Source organism: Haliotis rufescens, unplaced genomic scaffold, assembly GCF_023055435.1.
Source record: "Haliotis rufescens isolate VD_foot unplaced genomic scaffold, xgHalRufe1.0.p SCAF_23, whole genome shotgun sequence".
NCBI lineage: Eukaryota > Metazoa > Mollusca > Gastropoda > Lepetellida > Haliotidae > Haliotis > Haliotis rufescens.
The window spans coordinates 1941092-1961780 of record NW_025963924.1 but is presented as its reverse complement, the minus strand read 5'-3'; the positions used below and the strand labels follow the sequence as shown (position 1 = coordinate 1961780).

Here is a 20689-nt window from a genome sequence, read left to right as displayed (position 1 = left end):
AAACATTCCTGAATTAGGTTTGTGGTAATATTATCTATATTATATTTTTATATTATTTATATGTCATATTGTTTTAAATAAACTGAAGCGTTATCATATGGAAATCACTTTTATGTGTATACAGTATGTACGTATTTCTTCTATGTAAAAGATAAGACTTGCGACACTTTAATATTTCTTTTACTCTCTATCTCTCCTAATAAATATGACATGCGTTGTTTTGTATCAAATATTTCTTTCAATATTGCTTCAATGTTGTGTCAGTTCATCGGCGTATATTCTTTAAACAAGGCAACTCGTCAAACTTAGTATAAGTAATGTGATGAAAATGTATTTTGCCATTCAGATTTTGTTCTACGTTTCCAAGGCAACAATTTAAGTCGATTTCATTCGGAAATGAAGTTTGGATTCTTTTCCGGAGCAGTAGTCATAATCTGTTTAATATTTATATAAAACTTCACATACACATTAGGCAAGTGCTTAACAGTGTAGATACATGATCTACCAGGACAAGAAATACGTGCATTATATGGCATTGTATGAAACATACACACATAAAGTACAGGATGTTCCGTAACTGCGACGTGGTTTATGCAATCGATAATTTGGGAAGAAATGTTATGGGAATCAACCTACTTAGATTGCAAACCGACCTTATATATCTTGAGTATTTTTATTTTATTTTTTTACAATAAACTTCCATCGTTTTTTTGTTTTGTTTTTGTATCATTCATAATGGAATATTCATTCATGGACTAAATGATTTTCAAACAGCATGACATCCAGTTATACACCATCGGCAAAGTTCTCACTCCATTAGACGCTCTATATTCCAAACGTTGTACTCGTCAAGCTCCTCACAGCGACATCGAATGTGTCACGCGCTGGGAAGGAGCTTGTGTAAGTCAAAGGGAAACCACTCTACACTCTCTATATGAATTATTGCCCTTGACAGGAAAAGGTCACGGTCATTGTGTTGGAATGCAAAAACACGGCGCGTGTTACAACAGAAATACACAAAAAAGGTATTTTATTCCAGGTACAATTTTTATGGAATGATTGTTAACCCATCATCTGTTGTCAACTCACTGTCTGGCATTAGTCACAATCGTGGTTTGGACATGCAAGGTGGACACCACTCGGTTAGTGGCCAGAAATATATATACAGTAGAACCAACAATATCGGGGTCAAACGATACAGCAAGGTCACTATACGATACGTATCACGATACATATTAGGTCACGATACGATACGTATCGCGATACACATATTTAGGTCAAAATCGCGTGGAAACTCGATATTTCAGAGCAGGCTCTAAAGGTAAAAGTTGCAGCAGACACATGTTCGAAGCCGCACTGTTTGTGAGTTAACTTTAAACGCTTACTTCAACACATCTGCCATATGTAACTGCACAAAACAGTGGGAGTCATTAAACGAGTAGTAAGTTTATCGTCGTGTATCAATATAAACTGGTTCCAGTGTTGGTACGCGACGCAAGCTTAGCGCGATATACTAGTTTTAGTAGACAGGACCCCAGTCTAGTATCGACACAGAAAATAACTTTTCGTGTATCGTATCGTCGCATGAGAACTCACTGTGCACCATATATTTAAGGTATTCCAAGTTGTGATCAAAAGGATATCATTTGTGGCAATTATTCCGGGACATGCAAGCTACGGAAAGCAACGAGACGCGGCGATCGCTGATGGATCTCCATGGAGACCGTTGCTACTTCCGTTATTCACAAACGACGCCATTTTGGTTGTTGCTACTGCACTTTGTTTCCACGTCTGTGTTTGCATTTTGCTCATTATCCCGCACGTATCGCACGTTCTGCACGATGTATGCCACTGTTGCTTTGGTTTATCATCAAGGTATCTGGTAGTGGTCTCAGTGTTAACTTAATTTTGTTTTTTTATCTTGATTTCAAAGCTTAGAGAGTGATACCTTTTGACATTGATTGCATTCCCAACTTGAATCCTGTCCTAAACATTTGGTAACAATAAAAGTGAAAGAGAATGACAGACATACTCATTTACAGATGGGACATTTCATGTACTTCGCCGGTCCCTGGTATATGTCTATGTACTTTGTATTTTACAATTGATCTTTTGTGAAGTGAATGTGTATGGATGTTATTAATATGAATAGTACCAATTCAATTCCTATGGTAAAATCATATTAATCATTGTCAAGTATCATGATATATGATCAAAGTAACAATAGATCTGTGTTTCCCCTTTTCTTGCCGTGGTAATGGGATGCAGTCAGTAAAACATGATTTGTGTAGGTTTTCATATGTGGTGTCAAGGGGAGGGACTTGAAAAGTATAGGTCTCTCTTGTCCCAAAATGTCCAGTGACCATTTTACCTCAACCTAACTTCCTGGCACAGAACCCTGCAACGTTTGAATACTTTGCTGAGGCTCCTAAACACACACAGGAATTATGTTTCTATAAAAACAACCCATCTATGTTATAGTCTATACAATGAGGATGGCTATGATGTTTTTTATGTTATTTCTTCCATTATAGCCCAGGACGATCTCCACAGGTTTAGGAACTACCAGGCCCCCGTCTCCCAAACGACTCTTCCTGTGCCTGATCCTGTAGGTCATCATTGGGTTCAAGTTGTTTGAATGTGTCCTATTAGTATCAGAAAAAACAAATTCGAGAACCTTTGCAACTTACATTAGTTCGAAACATGTCATCTGTGTTAAACATTATCAGGACAACTATACATATTATATAGTCACGAAGCTTTTAATAATCAGAACTCATTTCTAACATACAACATAAGAAAGTTGACTTGCATTTTTCTACCACTCCCTTATTCTGTAATACATATGATAAAACTACTTCCGTTTCCCTATACATGACCTTTTTACAAACAACTTGTATCACCACTATTTGTTAGTGATTGAAAAACACATGCTCATGACCAGGGCTCGATTTAACTAAAATAAAGGCACAGGTGCCCTCTGATATGGAAAAATGTAGCCTATTATTTATCTATACTTGCACCCAGTGCATGTACAAATTTTACAAATTTGTTACTGACTTACTAAAAAAGCTTTCTACACTTACATCTTTGAACTCAATACACTTTTTGTACCATACTACATCACATTCCCAGTGTTTTGAGTAATTTGACATTGTCCTTTTGGCTTTTCGTCATGAACCTTAGCAGGTCAGTCTTATGATAAGAACAAGAATGCAAACAAATATGTGGGATGTATAAGTGATTCCATTCAAAGTGATCTTGTCAATGAACTGAAAATGTCAAAATATTAATGACACTGATTTCATTCTGGGATTTGAGATGATATTTTCTTTATTATGTAATAGTTTCCAATATGAGTGCAATCGGTTTAGTCTAGTGAAAAATGGTTGGGATGTCAACTTGCACCAGGTGCAAGCTTTATCTAATTCCTAAATCGTGCCCTGACTCTCATGATACTGTCGGAATCGTACAAATACAGATTTTCTGTGATTACGGAAATGGTTTTGTTCCATTTCTCTATGTTAGTCGGTAGGCGGTATATCCTCACTTGCTATTTGTTTAAATATCCAGATAAGATACAAAATTGTCGACCTTTTCATGTTTTTTTCATACACGCTTAACTGTGGATTGAAACTGATTTCAATGATTTAAGGACATCTATTTCCTCTCTGTAAGCGCCCCAGTGTCTTCACGATCACCGTCAACCCCCTCTCATCCCAGCCCGAACCCCAGACCTCCCTCCCCGTCCCTGCCCTCAGAACCCGCCCTCAAGTTGTGGAGATAGATCTTGGTGAAGAATCCAAGCAGCCCCAGTCATGCTCGGCCGTCCTTGTGTCCTGTGTAAAATACATTTTCCAGAGTTTCTTCACGGAGAGATAGACTTTGGAGTTGTTTGCTGTGCTAATGTTGTGTGAACTACTAGTTTTAGGACCTTTTGGACTAACCATTTGGACTATTTTTGACTATTTTTGATACCATACATTTTGTTTCATACATGAATTAAAATTTATATAATATTCTGCTTAAAATGTATGTGATAAACGCTGTTGCTTGAAGAACGTGTCGTGTACATTCATGTTTTCTGCATTCCTTGTTATGAAAACTGAAATCAAGAGATGGCTTCGCATGCGGTCCATGCCGAATTGTCGCTTCAACTAACCTATTGCTATTTTAAGAGTTGATCCAAATGGGGATCGGGTAGATGAAATGGTGCTTGATTTGTTAAGGATTTGTTCACTATGTCAGTGCAGAAAAATGAAAACAAACAAAACCTCGAAGGAGGTCGAGCTCCCGCACAAAGACTCCACGCCAAGCAGTCACTGCAGCCAAGCAGTCGTTATTTAAGAGATAATTACAATGAGGATCGGATGGTTACATTGTCGGTACTCCTAATTACTATAATTCATTCTTTCCCATGCTGCAATTATCTCTTACAGAGCCCGAGGTTGAAATGTGAACGTTGAACTCCCGCGTATCAGGCCTGTTGGTAAACAAAAATCTTGCTGTCAGAATCTGAACAGTTATTATTGATGGAAGACATCAGTTCAAAAATGGATAAAAGCTTAATTAATTTAGTTTTGTTACCTCACCAAAATATTCCAAGATTGTTATGATTCAAGTATACAAGTTACAGTTATCACAAGTCGCATGTGATTTATTGTCCCTATAACATAATACAGTTTACAGATTTTTCTATCCGGGGGATCAAAGGTCATTCCGACGTCACATTCAAGGGCTTTTACCTTCCAATGTCTACAGGGATCGTTCTAGAATCGATCCCATATGATGATTTAATCCCATGCTTTGATTACTCAGATCGCATTTCGACAGCTCTAGGAGATGTGGCGTCCTCAAGTTTCAAAGTTTATTGTACAATTTCATTATTTTAACAGTTCAGATATATCAATCGTGGGAGGGATACGGACAAGTACCGGGTTCCAGAGCCACGTTGTGACAGACAATGCCGAGCGACTGATGTTTCCAGTACAGTTGACAGCTAGTATCGTGTCCCGCGATCTCGAGACTTTGTACAAACTTTTCAGTTCAGTGATTAATTAATAAATGCGTTATTGAACTTAAACCTCCTTGTGTGATCCTTCTGCATTCGACAGTTTCGACGTTCGCTACTTGTAGATATTTGTGATATATTTTCGCGAAACCTCGTCTCTAAGCTCTGGAATTTATTTTGTCACACTTTATAAATTGTGGCAGCATACTGTACTAAGGGTCCATGGCTAAATGCCATAGGTTCTGGAAATCAGTTATTATTGTATCACAAATTAATATTATTTCTTGTGCACGGATGTTCTTGAGAAATATGTTGGTACAGAAAGAATGGCCCAATTTGACACGGAAAGTTGAAAACGAAGAGTTCACTTACATGATACGTGTCTCTTTCCTCAAACAAATATTCAAAATAGTGTTATCACATATTTATCAGACCACAGAGATTAGACGTCGACATGATTGCACGTAAAATTGGTTAGCAGAGATTATGTAATGTAATGCACAAGGCCTTAGGCACCGACCTTCTTTATCGAAGAAAAGAAACTGACTCAGAAAATGCGTGAAAGTGTATGAATCAGACTTGTATAAAAAGAAATTGTCTGCCACAAAAAACTCGATTTTTAACAGACCGCCGTCACAAAGCTGAAATATTGCTGAGTGCGGCGTTAAACAACAAACAAACAAAGTCGGGGATTAACCACGTGATCAAAACTCAATGGTGATGTATATCGCCAACAAAATGGATATTTCTTTATTTCTAAGCGCATTTTGCAATTTTTGTAATATGAGTAATATTCCTAATCGCTGGAATAGCTTCTTATAAATCTTTTCACTTTATAAGCATTATTACACTCCATTCACTAAACTCTCCAGCCTTGCGAAAATAGACTGGAATTTCTGGGCTCGAACGTAGAGCCACCAGTGGCTATTACGACTTATGTCCGTCCCTTCGATTGACCAATGAGAGTCCACATCTCATATCACTTGAATTTGCTTCGAACAAAATAGCGGCGCCCAGTCAAGACGATTGTTGTGAGCTTAACGCCACATCTTGGAAAAACATTCCTGAATTAGGTTTGTAGTATTATTATCTATATTATATTTTTATATTATTTATATGTCATATTATTTAAATATACTGAAGCCTTATCATATGGAAATCACTATTATGTGTATACAGTATGTACGTATTTCTTTGTAAAAGATGCGACGTGACACACTCTAATATTTCTTTTACTCTCTATCTCTCCTAATAAATATGACATTGTTTTGTATCAAATATTTCTTTGAATATTGCTTCAATGTTGAGTCAGTTCATGGGCGTTTATTCTTTAAACAAGGCAACTCGTCAAACTTAGTAAATACACAAGTACTGTGATGAAAATGTATTTTGCTATTCAGATTTTGTTCTACGTTTCCAAGGCAACAATTTAAGTCGATTTCGTTCGGAAATGAAGTTTTGATTCTTTCCGAAGCAGTAGTCATCTGTTTAATATTTATATAAAACTTCACATACACATTAGGCAAGTGCTTAACAGTGTAGATACACGATCTACCAGGACAATACGTGCATTATATGGCATTATATGAAACATACACACATAAAGTACAGGATGTTCCGTAACTGCGACGTGGTTTATGCAATCGATAATTTGGGAAGAAATGTTATGGGAATCAACCTACTTAGATTGCAAACCGACCTTATATATCTTGAGTATTTTTATTTTATTTTTTTACAATAAACTTCCATCGTTTTTTTGTTTTGTTTTTTGTATCATTCATAATGGAATATTCATTCATGGACTAAATGATTTTCAAACAGCATGACATCCAGTTATACACCATCGGCAAAGTACTCGCTCCATTAGACGCTCTATATTCCAAACGTTGAACTCGTCAAGCTCCTCACAGCGACATCGAATGTGTCACGCGCTGGGAAGGAGCTTGTGTAAGTCAAAGGGAAAACCACTCTACACACTCTATATGAATTATTGCCCTTGACAGGAAAAGGTCACGGTCATTGTGTTGGAATGCAAAAACACGGCGCGTGTTACAACAGAAATACACAAAAAAGGTATTTTGTTCCAGGTACATTTTGTATGGAATGATTGTTAACCCATCATCTGTTGTCAACTCACTGTCAGGCATTAGTCATAATCGTGGTTTGGACATGCAAGGTGGACACCACTCGGTTAGTGGCCAGAAATATATATACAGTAGAACCAACAATATCGGGGTCAAACGATACACCAGGTCACTATACGATACGTATCACGATACATATTAGGTCACGATACGATACGTATCGCGATACACATATTTAGGTCAAAATCGCGTGGAAACTCGATATTTCAGAGCAGGCTCTAAAGGTAAAAGTTGCAGCAGACACATGTTCGAAGCCGCACTGTTTGTGAGTTAACTTTAAACGCTTACTTCAACACATCTGCCATATGTAACTGCACAAAACAGTGGGAGTCATTAAACGAGGAGTAAGTTTATCGTCGTGTATCAATATAAACTGGTTCCAGTGTTGGTACGCGACGCAAGCTTAGCGCGATATACTAGTTTTAGTAGACAGGACCCCAGTCTAGTATCGACACAGAAAATAACTTTTCGTGTATCATATCGTCACATGAAAACTTTCTGTGCACCATGTATTTAAGGTATTCCAATTTGTGATCAATAGGATATCATTTGTGGCAGTTATTCCGGGACATGCAAGCTACGGAAAGCAACGAGACGCGGCGATCGCTGATGGATCTCCATGGAGACCGTTGCTACTTCCGTTATTCACAAACGACGCCATTTTGATTGTTGCTGCTGCACTTTGTTTCCACGTCTGTGTTTGCATTTTGCTCATTATCCCGCACGTATCGCACGTTCTTCACGATGTATGCCACTGTTGCTTTGGTTTATCATCAAGGTATCTAGTAGTGGTCTCAGTGTTAACTTAATTTTGTTTTTTTATCTTGATTTCAAAGCTTAGAGAGTGATACCTTTTGACATTGATTGCATTCCCAACTTGAATCCTGTCCTAAACATTTGGTAACAATAAAAGTGAAAGAGAATGACAGACATACTCATTTACAGATGGGACATATCATGTACTTCGCCGGTCCCTGGTATATGTCTATGTACTTTGTATTTTACAATTGATCTTTTGTGAAGTGAATGTGTATGGATGTTATTAATATGAATAGTACCAATTCAATTCCTATGGTAAAATCATATTAATCATTGTCAAGTATCATGATATATGATCAAAGTAACAATAGATCTGTGTTTCCCCTTTTCTTGCCGTGGTAATGGGATGCAGTCAGTAAAACATGATTTGTGTAGGTTTTCATATGTGGTGTCAAGGGGAGGGACTTGAAAAGTATAGGTCTCTCGATCTTGTCCCAAAATGTCCAGTGACCATTTTACCTCAACCTAACTTCCTGGCACAGAACCCTGCAACGTTTGAATAATTTGCTGAGGCTCCTAAACTCACACAGGAATTATGTTTCTATAAAAACAACCCATCTATATTATAGTCTATACCATGAGGATGGATGTTGTTTTTTATTTTATTTATTCCATTATAGCCCAGGACGATCTCTACAGGTTTAGGAACTACCAGGCCCCCGTCTCCCAAACGACTCTTCCTGTCCCTGATCCTGTAGGTCATCATTGGGTTCAAGTTGTTTGAATGTGTCCTATTAGTATCAGAAAAAACAAATTCGAGAACCTTTGCAACTTACATTAGTTCGAAACATGTCATCTGTGTTAAACATTATCAGGACAACTATACATATTATATAGTCACGAAGCTTTTAATAATCAGAACTCATTTCTAACATACAACATAAGAAAGTTGACTTGCATTTTTTTACCACTCCCTTATTCTGTAATACATATGATAAAACTACTTCCGTTTCCCTATACATGACCTTTTTACAAACAACTTGTATCACCACTATTTGTTAGTGATTGAAAAACACATGCTCATGACCAGGGCTCGATTTAACTAAAATAAAGGCACAGGTGCCCTCTGATATGGAAAAATGTAGCCTATTATTTATCTATACTTGCACCCAGTGCATGTACAAATTTTACAAATTTGTTACTGACTTACTAAAAAAGCTTTCTACACTTACATCTTTGAACTCAATACACTTTTTGTATCATACTACATCACATTCCCAGTGTTTTGTGTAATATGACATTGTCCTTTTGGCTTTTCGTCATGAACCTTAGCAGGTCAGTCTTATGATAAGAACAAGAATGCAAACAAATATGTGGGATGTATAAGTGATTCCATTCAAAGTGATCTTGTCAATGAACTGAAAATGTCAAAATATTAATGACACTGATTTCATTCTGGGATTTGAGATGATATTTTCTTTATTATGTAATAGTTTCCAATATGAGTGCAATCGGTTTAGTCTAGTGAAAAATGGTTGGGATGTCAACTTGCACCAGGTGCAAGCTTTATCTAATTCCTAAATCGTGCCCTGACTCTCATACTGTCGGAATCATACAAATACAGATTTTCTGTGATTACAGAAATGGTTTTGTTCCATTTCTCTATGTTAGTCGGTAGGCAGTATATCCTCACTTGCTATTTGTTTAAATATCCAGATAAAGTAGGTACAAAATGGTCGACCTTTTCATGGTTTTTTCATACACGCTTAACTGTGGATTGATACTGATTTCAATGATTTAAGGACATCTATTTCCTCTCTGTAAGCGCCCCAGTGTCTTCACGATCACCGTCAACCCCCTCTCATCCCAGCCCGAACCCCAGACCTCCCTCCCCGTCCCTGCCCTCAGAGCCCGCCCTCAAGTTGTGGAGATAGATCTTGGTGAAGAATCCAAGCAGCCCCAGTCATGCTCGGCCGTCCTTGTGTCCTGTGTGAAATACATTTTCCAGAGTTTCTTCACAGAGAGATAGACTTTGGAGTTGTTTGCTGTGCTAATGTTGTGTGAACTACTAGTTTTAGGACCTTTTGGACTAACCATTTGGACTATTTTGGACTATTTTTGATAACATACATTTTGTTTCATACATGAATTAAAATACATATAATATTCTGCTTAAAATGTATGTGATAAACGCTGTTGCTTGAAGAACGTGTCGTGTACATTCATGTTTTCTGCATTCCTTGTTATGAAAACTGAAATCAAGAGATGGCTTCGCATGCGGTCCATGCCAAATTGTCGCTTCATCTAACCTATTGCTATTTTAAGAGTTGATCAAAATGGGGATCAGGTAGATGAAATGGTGCTTGATTTTTTAAGGATTTGTTCACTATGTCAGTGCAGAAAAATGAAAACAAACAAAACCTCGAAGGAGGTCGAGCTCCCGCACAAAGACTCCACGCCAAGCAGTCGCTTGGGCCAAGCAGTCGTTATTTAAGAGATCATTACAATGAGGATCGGATGGTTACATTGTCGGTACTCCTTATTACTATAATTCATTCTTTCCCATGCTGCAGTTATCTCTTACAGAGCCCGAGGTTGAAATGTGAACGTTGATCTCCCACGTATCAGGCCTGTTGGAAAACAAAAATCTTGCTGTCAGAATCTGAACAGCTATTATTGATGGAAGACATCAGTTCAAAAATGGATAAAAGCTTAATTAATTTAGTTTTGTTACCTCACCAAAATATTCCAAGATCGTAATGATTCAAGTATACAAGTTACAAGTCGTGTACATTCATGTTTTCTGCATTCCTTGTTATGAAAACTGAAATCAAGAGATGGCTTCGCATGCGGACCATGCCAAATTGTCGCTTCAACTAACCTATTGCTATTTTAAGAGTTGGTCAAAATTGGGATCGGGTAGATTAAATGGTGCTTGATTTGTTAAGGATTTGTTCACTATGTCAGTGCAGAAAAATGAAAAACAAACAAAACCTCGAAGGAGGTCGAGCTCCCGCACAAAGACGCAGCAGTCACTGCGGCCAAGCAGTCGTTATTTAAGAGATAATTACAATGAGAATCGGATGGTTACATTGTCAGTACTTCTAATTACTATAATTCATGCTTTCCCATGCTGCAATTATATCTTACAGAGCCCGAAGTTGAAATGTGAACGTTGAACTCCCACGTATCAGGCCTGTTGGTAAACAAAAATCTCAGTTCAAAAATGGATAAAAGCTTAATCAATTTAGATTTGTTACCTCACCAAAATATTCCAAGATTGTAATGATTCAAGTATACAAGTTACAGTTATCACAAGTCGCATGTGATTTATTGTCCCTATAACATAATACAGTTTACAGATTTTTCTATCCGGGGGGTCAAAGGTCATTCCGACGTCACAGTCAAGGGTTTTTACCTTCCATTGTCTACAGGGATCGTTCTAGAATCGATCCCATATGATGATTTAATCCCATGCTTTAATTACTTAGATCGCATTTCGACAGCTCAAGGAGATGTGGCGTCCTCAAGTTTCAAAGTTTATTGTACAATTTCATTATTTTAACAGTTCAGATACATCAATTGTGGGAGGGAAACGGACAAGTACCGGATTCCAGAGCCACGTTGTGACAGACAATGCCGAGCGACTGATGTTTCCAGTACAGTTGACAGCTAGTATCGTGTCCCGCGATCTCGAGACACTGTACAAGATTTTTCAGTTCAGTGATTAATTAATAAACTCGTTATTAAACTTTACCTACTTGTTGTGTGATCCTTCTGCATTTCGACAGTTTCGACGTTCGCTACTTGTAGATATTTGTGATATATTTCCGCGAAACCTCGTCTCCAAGCTTTGGAATTTATTTTGTCACACTTTATAAATTGTGGCAGCATCCATTTATTTTCGTAGTTTATCCACTAGAAAATATGATTCAATGCACGGATACAATACAAAGAGGTCTCTATATAGACTCTCTGCTTCAATGAGAAACATTAGAAAGCTGCTTTCTGAATGGCTAATGTCGACTACTTGTCGGTCAAAGTTCGCGAAAGGTCGTTCTATGTCCATTATCACAGATACCCATGTAAATATACCTACAAGTAGCAATGTGGGTTTCAGGCTATCATAGATGTTGCGAAATTGAAAAAGTACATAAGCTTTCATATGAAAAAAAGTTTGCTTCATTTGGATTGTCATTCCGAGTTGTAGGATATCAACTTATTATGAAATACTAAGCTTGATGATTGTGTTAGAACCTACACCGAAACGTCGCTCCTAATCGTAATAAGGAAGTTGTTCATCCATATTATATCTTGTCCTTACTTGGTACTCCAACTTCTAAATGCCTCTCAAAGAAACTTTTTATGACATAAAGTTGGCTTGCATAATCGTTTATAAACAGTGAAAGTAGTCCCTACTTGCATCTTTATCAGCATATGACCCGAGTGGACATAGTTTCCTGCCGAGAAACCCACCCATTATATGATAAATCCTATTATATTCATCAAGTCTTGTCCAACGTGAAAAAAATGTATACTGTACTAAGGGTCCATGGCTAAATGCCATAGATTCTGGAAATCAGTTATTATTGTATCACAAATTAATATTATTTCTTGTGCACGGATGTTCTTGAGAAATATGTTGGTGCAGAAAGAATGGCCCAATTTGACTGGAGGTGATTTACACGGAAAGTTGAAAACGAAGAGTTCATTTACATGATACGTGTCGCTTTCCTCAAACAAATATTCAAAATAATGTTATCACATATTTATCAGACCACAGAGATTAGACGTCGACATGATTGCACGTAAAATTGGTTAGCAGAGATTATGTAATGTAATGCACAAGGCCTTAGGCACCGACCTTCTTTATCGAAGAAAGAAACTGACTCAGAAAATGCGTGAAAGTGTATGAATGAGACTGTTGTAAAAAATGAAATTGTCTGCCACAAAAATTTCGATTTTTTACAGACCGCCGTCACATAGCTGGAATATTGCTGAGTGCGGCGTTAAACAACAAACAAACAAAGTCGGGGATTATCCACGTGATCAAAACTCAGTGGTGATGTGTATCGCCAACAAAATGGATATTTCTTTATTTCTAAGCGCATTTTGCAATTTTTGTACTATAAGTAATATTCCTAATTGCTGGAATAGCTTCTTATAAATCTTTTCACTTTATAAGCATTATTACACTCCATTCAGTCAACTACAGCCTTGCGAAAATAGACTGGAATTTCTGGGCTCGAACGTAGAGCCACCAGTGGCTATTACGACTTATGTCCCTTCGATTGACCAGTGAGAGTCCACATCTCATATCACTTGAATTTGCTTCGAACAAAATAGCGGCGCCCAGTCAAGACGATTGTTGTGAGCTTAACGCCACTTCTTGGAAAAAAACATTCCTGAATTAGGTTTGTAGTATTATTATCTATATTATATTTTTATATTATTTATATGTCATATTATTTAAATATACTGAAGCCTTATCATATGAAAATCACTATTATGTGTATGGAGTATGTACGTATTTCTTCTATGTAAAAGATGCGACGTGCGACACTCTAATATTTCTTTTACTCTCTATCTATCCTAATAAATATGACATGCGTTGTTTTGTATCAAATATTTCTTTCAATATTGCGTCAGTGTTGAGTCACTTCATGGGCGTTTATTCTTTAAACAGGGCAACTCGTCAAACTTAGTATATACACAAGTAATGTGATGAAAATGTATTTTGCCATTCAGATTTTGTTCTACGTTTCCAAGGCAACAATTTAAGTCGATTTCATTCGGAAATGAAGTTTGGTTTTTTTTCCGGAGCAGTAGTCATAATCTGTTTAATATTTATATAAAACTTCACATACACATTAGGCAAGTGCTACCAGTACAAGGAATACGTGCATTATATGGCATTATATGAAACATACACACATAAAGTACAGGATGTCCCGTCACTGCGACGTGGTTTATGCAATCGATAATTTGGGAAGAAATGTTATGGGAATCAACCTACTTAGATTGCAAACCGACCTTATATATCTTGAGTATTTTTTATATTGTTTTTTTACAATAAACTTCCATCGTTTTTTTGTTTTGTTTTTGTATCATTCATAATGGAATATTCATTCATGGACTAAATGATTTTCAAACAGCATGACATCCAGTTATACACAATCGGCAAAGTACATTAGACGCTATATATTCCAAACGTTGTACTCGTCAAGCTCCTCACAGCGACATCGAAGGTGTCACGCGCTGGGAAGGAGCTTGTGTACTCGTAGTCAAAGGGAAACCACTCTACACTCTTTATATGAATTATTGCCCTTGACAGGAAAAGGTCACGGTCATTGTGTTGGAATGCAAAAACACGGCGCGTGTTACAACAGAAATACACAAAAAAGGTATTTTGTTCCAGGTACATTTTGTATGGAACCCATGTATGTTAACCCATCATCTGTTGTCAACTCGCTGTCAGGCATTAGTCATAATCGTGGTTTGGATATGCAAGGTGGACACCACTCGGTTTTGTGGCCAGAAATATATACAGTAGTACCAACAATATCGGGGTCAAACGATACAGCAAGGTCACTATACGATACCTATCACGATACATATTAGTTCACGATACTATACATATCGCGATACCCATTTTTAGGTCAAATCGCGTGGAAACTCGATATTTCAGAGCAGGCTCTGAAGGTAAAAGTTGCAGAAGACACATGTTCGAAGCCGCTATGTTTGTGAGTTAACTTTAAACGCTTACTTCAACACATCTGCCATATGTAACTGCACAAAACAGTGGGAGTCATTAAACGAGTAGTAAGTTTAGCAAGACTTTTGTGTATCGTCGTGTATCGATATAAACTGGTTCCAGTGTTTGTACGCGACGCAAGCTTAGCGCGATATACTAGTTTTAGTAGACAGGACCCCAGTCTAGTATCGACACAGAAAATAACTTTTCGTGTATCATATCGTCACATGAAAACTCACTGTGCACCATGTATTTAAGGTATTCCAAGTTGTGATCAAAAGGATATCATTTGTGGCAATTATTCCGGGACATGCAATCTACGGAAAGCAACGAGACGCGGCGATCGCTGATGGATCTCCATGGAGACCGTTGCTACTTCCGTTATTCACAAACGACGCCATTTTGATTGTTGCTGCTGCACTTTGTTTCCACGTCTGTGTTTGCATTTTGCTCATTATCCCGCACGTATCGCACGTTCTTCACGATGTATGCCACTGTTGCTTTGGTTTATCATCAAGGTATCTAGTAGTGGTCTCAGTGTTAACTTAATTTTGTTTTTTCATCTTGATTTCAAAGCTTAGAGAGTGATACCTTTTGACGGATTGCATTCCCAACTTGAATCCTGTCCTAAACATTTGGTAACAATAAAAGTGAAAGAGAATGACAGACATAGTCATTTACAGATGGGACATATCATGTACTTCGCCGGTCCCTGGTATATGTCTATGTACTTTGTATTTTACAATTGATCTTTTGTGAAGTGAATGTGTATGGATGTTATCAATATGAATAGTACCAATTCAATTCCTATGGTAAAATCATATTAATCATTGTCAAGTATCATGATATATGATCAAAGTAACAATAGATCTGTGTTTCCCCTTTTCTTGCCGTGGTAATGGGATGCAGTCAGTAAAACATGATTTGTGTAGGTTTTCATATGTGGTGTCAAGGGGAGGGACTTGAAAAGTATAGGTCTCTCTTGTCCCAAAATGTCCAGTGACCATTTTACCTCAACCTAACTTCCTGGCACAGAACCCTGCAACGTTTGAATAATTTGCTGAGGCTCCTAAACACACACAGGAATTATGTTTCTATAAAAACAACCCATCTATGTTATAGTCTATACAATGAGGATGGATGTTGTTTTTTATTTTATTTATTCCATTATAGCTCAGGACGATCTCTACAGGTTTAGGACCTACCAGGCCCCCGTTTCCCAAACGACTCTTCCTGTCCCTGATCCTGTAGGTCATCATTGGGTTCAAGTTGTTTGAATGTGTCCTATTAGTATCAGAAAAAACAAATTCGAGAACCTTTGCAACTTACATTAGTTCGAAACATGTCATCTGTGTTAAACATTATCAGGACAACTATACATATTATATAGTCACGAAGCTTTTAATAATCAGAACTCATTTCTAACATACAACATAAGAAAGTTGACTTGCATTTTTCTACCACTCCCTTATTCTGTAATACATATGATAAAACTACTTCCGTTTCCCTATACATGACCTTTTTACAAACAACTTGTATCACCACTATTTGTTAGTGATTGAAAAACACATGCTCATGACCAGGGCTCGATTTAACTAAAATAAAGGCACAGGTGCCCTCTGATATGGAAAAATGTAGCCTATTATTTATCTATACTTGCACCCAGTGCATGTACAAATTTTACAAATTTGTTACTGACTTACTAAAAAAGCTTTCTACACTTACATCTTTGAACTCAATACACTTTTTGTATCATACTACATCACATTCCCAGTGTTTTGTGTAATATGACATTGTCCTTTTGGCTTTTCGTCATGAACCTTAGCAGGTCAGTCTTATGATAAGAACAAGAATGCAAACAAATATGTGGGATGTATAAGTGATTCCATTCAAAGTGATCTTGTCAATGAACTGAAAATATCAAAATATTAATGACACTGATTTCATTCTGGGATTTGAGATGATATTTTCTTTATTATGTAATAGTTTCCAATATGAGTGCAATCGGTTTAGTCTAGTGAAAAATGGTTGGGATGTCAACTTGCACCAGGTGCAAGCTATATCTAATTCCTAAATCGTGCCCTGACTCTCATGATACTGTCGGAATCGTACAAATACAGATTTTCTGTGATTACAGAAATGGTTTTGTTCCATTTCTCTATGTTAGTCGGTAGGCGGTATATCCTCACTTGCTATTTGTTTAAATATCCAGATAAAGTAGGTACAAAATGGTCGACCTTTTCATGGGTTTTTTTCATACACGCTTAACTGTGGATTGATACTGATTTCAATGATTTAAGGACATCTATTTCCTCTCTGTAAGCGCCCCAGTGTCTTCACGATCACCGTCAACCCCCTCTCATCCCAGCCCGAACCCCAGACCTCCCTCCCCGTCCCTGCCCTCAGAGCCCGCCCTCAAGTTGTGGAGATAGATCTTGGTGAAGAATCCAAGCAGCCCCAGTCATGCTCGGCCGTCCTTGTGTCCTGTGTGAAATACATTTTCCAGAGTTTCTTCACGGAGAGATAGACTTTGGAGTTGTTTGCTGTGCTAATGTTGTGTGAACTACTAGTTTTAGGACCTTTTGGACTAACCATTTGGGCTATTTTGGACTATTTTTGATAACATACATTTTGTTTCATACATGAATTAAAATTTATATAATATTCTGCTTAAAATGTATGTGATAAACGCTGTTGCTTGAAGAACGTGTCGTGTACATTCATGTTTTCTGCATTCCTTGTTATGAAAACTGAAATCAAGAGATGGCTTCGCATGCGGTCCATGCCGAATTGTCGCTTCAACTAACCTATTGCTATTTTAAGAGTTGATCAAAATGGGGATCAGGTAGATGAAATGGTGCTTGATTTTTTAAAGATTTGTTCACTATGTCAGTGCAGAAAAATGAAAACAAACAAAACCTCGAAGGAGGTCGAGCTCCCGCACAAAGACTCCACGCCAAGCAGTCGTTATTTAAGAGATCATTACAATGAGGATCGGATGGTTACATTGTCGGTACTCCTAATTACTATAATTCATTCTTTCCCATGCTGCAGTTATCTCTTACAGAGCCCGAGGTTGAAATGTGAACGTTGATCTCCCACGTATCAGGGCTGTTGGTAAACAAAAATCTTGCTGTCAGAATCTGAACAGCTATTATTGATGGAAGACATCAGTTCAAAAATGGATAAAAGCTTAATCAATTTAGATTAGTTACCTCACCAAAATATTCCAAGATTGTAATGATTCAAGTATACAAGTTACAGTTATCACAAGTCGCATGTGATTTATTGTCCCTATAACATGCATAATACAGTTTACAGATTTTTCTTTCCGGGGGGTCAAAGGTCATTCCGACGTCACAGTCAAGGGTTTTTACCTTCCATTGTCTACAGGGATCGTTCTAGAATCGATCCCATATGATGATTTAATCCCATGCTTTAATTACTTAGATCGCATTTCGACAGCTCAAGGAGATGTGGCGTCCTCAAGTTTCAAAGTTTATTGTACAATTACATTAATTTAACAGTTCAGATACATCAATCGTGGGAGGGATAGGGACAAGTACCGGATTCCAGAGCCACGTTGTGACAGACAATGCCGAGCGACTGATGTTTCCAGTACAGTTGACAGCTAGTATCGTGTCCTGCGATCTCGAGACACTGTACAAGATTTTTCAGTTCAGTGATTAATTAATAAACTCGTTATTAAACTTTACCTACTTGTTGTGTGATCCTTCTGCATTTCGACAGTTTCGACGTTCGCTACTTGTAGATATTTGTGATAGATTTCCGCGAAACCTCGTCTCCAAGCTCTGGAATTTATTTTGTCACACTTTATAAATTGTGGCAGCATCCATTTATTTTCGTAGTTTATCCACTAGAAAATATAATTCAATGCACGGAGACAATACAAAGAGGTCTCTATATAGACTCTCTGCTTCAATGAGAAACATTAGAAAGCTGCTTTCTGAATGGCTAATGTCGACTACTTGTCGGTCAAAGTTCGCGAAAGGTCGTTCTATGTCCAGTATCACAGATACCCATGTAAATATACCTACAAGTAGCAATGTGGGTTTCAGGCTATCATAGATGTTGCGAAATTGAAAAAGTACATAAGCTTTCATATGAAAAAAAGTTTGCTTCATTTGGATTGTCATTCCGAGTTGTAGGATATCAACTTATTATGAAATACTAAGCTTGATAATTGTGTTAGAACCTACACCGAAACGTCGCTCCTAATCGTAATAAGGAAGTTGTTCATCCATATTATATCTTGTCCTTACTTGGTACTCCAACTTCTAAATGCCTCTCAAAGAAACTTATTTTGACATAAAGTTGGCTTGCACAATCGTTTATAAACAGTGAAAGTAGTCCCTACTTGCATCTCTATCCGCATATGACCCGAGCGGACACAGTTTCCTGCCGAGAAACCCACCCATTATATGATAAATCCTATTATATTCATCAAGTCTTGTCCAAAACAAAATGTTCCACTTACTCAACGTGAAAAAAATGTATACTGTACTAAGGGTCCATGGCTAAATGCCATAGATTCTGGAAATCAGTTATTATTGTATCACAAATTAATATTATTTCTTGTGCACGGATGTTCTTGAGAAATATGTTGGTACAGAAAGAATGGCCCAATTTGACTGGAGGTGATTTACACGGAAAGCTGAAAACGAAGAGTTCATTTACATGATACGTGTCGCTTTCCTCAAACAAATATTCAAAATAATGTTATCACATATTTATCAGACCACAGAGATTAGACGTCGACATGATTGCACGTAAAATTGGTTAGCAGAGATTATGTAATGTAATGCACAAGGCCTTAGGCACCGACCTTCTTTATCGAAGAAAGAAACTGACTCAGAAACTGCGTGAAAGTATGAATCAGACTGTTGTAAAAAATGAAATTGTCTGCCACTAAAATTTCGATTTTTTACAGACCGCCGTCACATAGTTGGAATATTGCTGAGTGCGGCGTTAAACAACAAACAAACAAAGTCGGGGATTAACCACGTGATCAAAACTCAGTGGTGATGTGTATCGCCAACAAAATGGATATTTCTTTATTTCTAAGCGCATTTTGCAATTTTTGTACTATAAGTAATATTCCTAATTGCTGGAATAGCTTCTTATAAATCTTTTCACTTTATAAGCATTATTACACACCATTCAGTCAACTCCAGCCTTGTGAAAATAGACTGGAATTTCTGGGCTCGAACGTAGAGCCACCAGTGGCTGTAACGACTTATGTCCCTTCGATTGACCAGTGAGAGTCCACATCTCATATCACTTGAATTTTCTTCGAACAAAATAGCGGCGCCCAGTCAAGACGATTGTTGTGAGCTTAACGCCACTTCTTGGAAAAACATTCCTGAATTAGGTTTGTAGTATTATTATCTATATTATATTTTTATATTATTTATATGTCATATTATTTAAATATACTGAAGCCTTATCATATGGAAATCACTATTATGTGTATGGAGTTTGTACGTATTTCTTCTATGTAAAAGATGCGACGTGCGACACTCTAATATTTCTTTTACTCTCTATCTATCCTAATAAATATGACATGCGTTGTTTTGTATCAAATATTTCTTTCAATATTGCGTCTGTGTTGAGTCACTTCATGGGCGTTTATTCTTAAACAAGGCAACTCGTCAAACTTAGTATATACACAAGTACTGTGATGAAAATGTATTTTGCCATTCAGATTTTGTTCTACGTTTCCAAGGCAACAATTTAAGTCGATTTCATTCGGAAATGAAGTCTGGATTTTTTTCCGGAGCAGTAGTCATAATCTGTTTAATATTTATATAAAACTTCACATACACATTAGGCAAGTGCTACCAGTACAAGGAATACGTGCATTATATGGCATTATATGAAACATACACACATAAAGTACAGGATGTCCCGTCACTGCGACGTAGTTTATGCAATCGATAATTTGGGAAGAAATGTTATGGGAATCAACCTACTTAGATTGCAAACCGACCTTATATATCT

General features: G+C 37.3%; 1 protein-coding gene and 2 long non-coding RNA genes across 4 annotated transcripts; all 3 read left to right on the top strand.

Annotated features, from left to right (window-relative positions):
• Positions 1-1729: 1729 nt before the first annotated feature.
• LOC124140164 lies at positions 1730-5083 on the top strand. The gene is made up of 3 exons (XR_006861888.1): positions 1730-1875; positions 2535-2608; positions 4896-5083. It is a non-coding gene; the product is annotated as an uncharacterized LOC124140164 (long non-coding RNA).
• Positions 5084-7733: 2650 nt separating this feature from the next.
• LOC124140160 lies at positions 7734-11670 on the top strand. Of its 2 annotated transcripts, XM_046507573.2 has the most exons (3): positions 7785-7933; positions 8595-8668; positions 9740-9958. In XM_046507573.2, exons 1-3 carry the CDS (start codon positions 7900-7902, stop codon positions 9941-9943), a joined length of 312 nt encoding a protein of 103 aa, XP_046363529.2. In that variant the 5' UTR covers positions 7785-7899; the 3' UTR covers positions 9944-9958. The 2 variants fall into 2 exon arrangements, 1 of the variants encoding a protein (XP_046363529.2); XR_007222749.1 differs by lacking the exons at positions 8595-8668; positions 9740-9958 and adding an exon at positions 11483-11670 and having other exon boundaries at positions 7734-7933.
• A 3346-nt stretch (positions 11671-15016) lies between these two features.
• LOC124140166 lies at positions 15017-18383 on the top strand. Its single transcript, XR_007222751.1, has 2 exons — positions 15017-15186; positions 18196-18383. It is a non-coding gene; the product is annotated as an uncharacterized LOC124140166 (long non-coding RNA).
• Positions 18384-20689: the final 2306 nt, after the last annotated feature.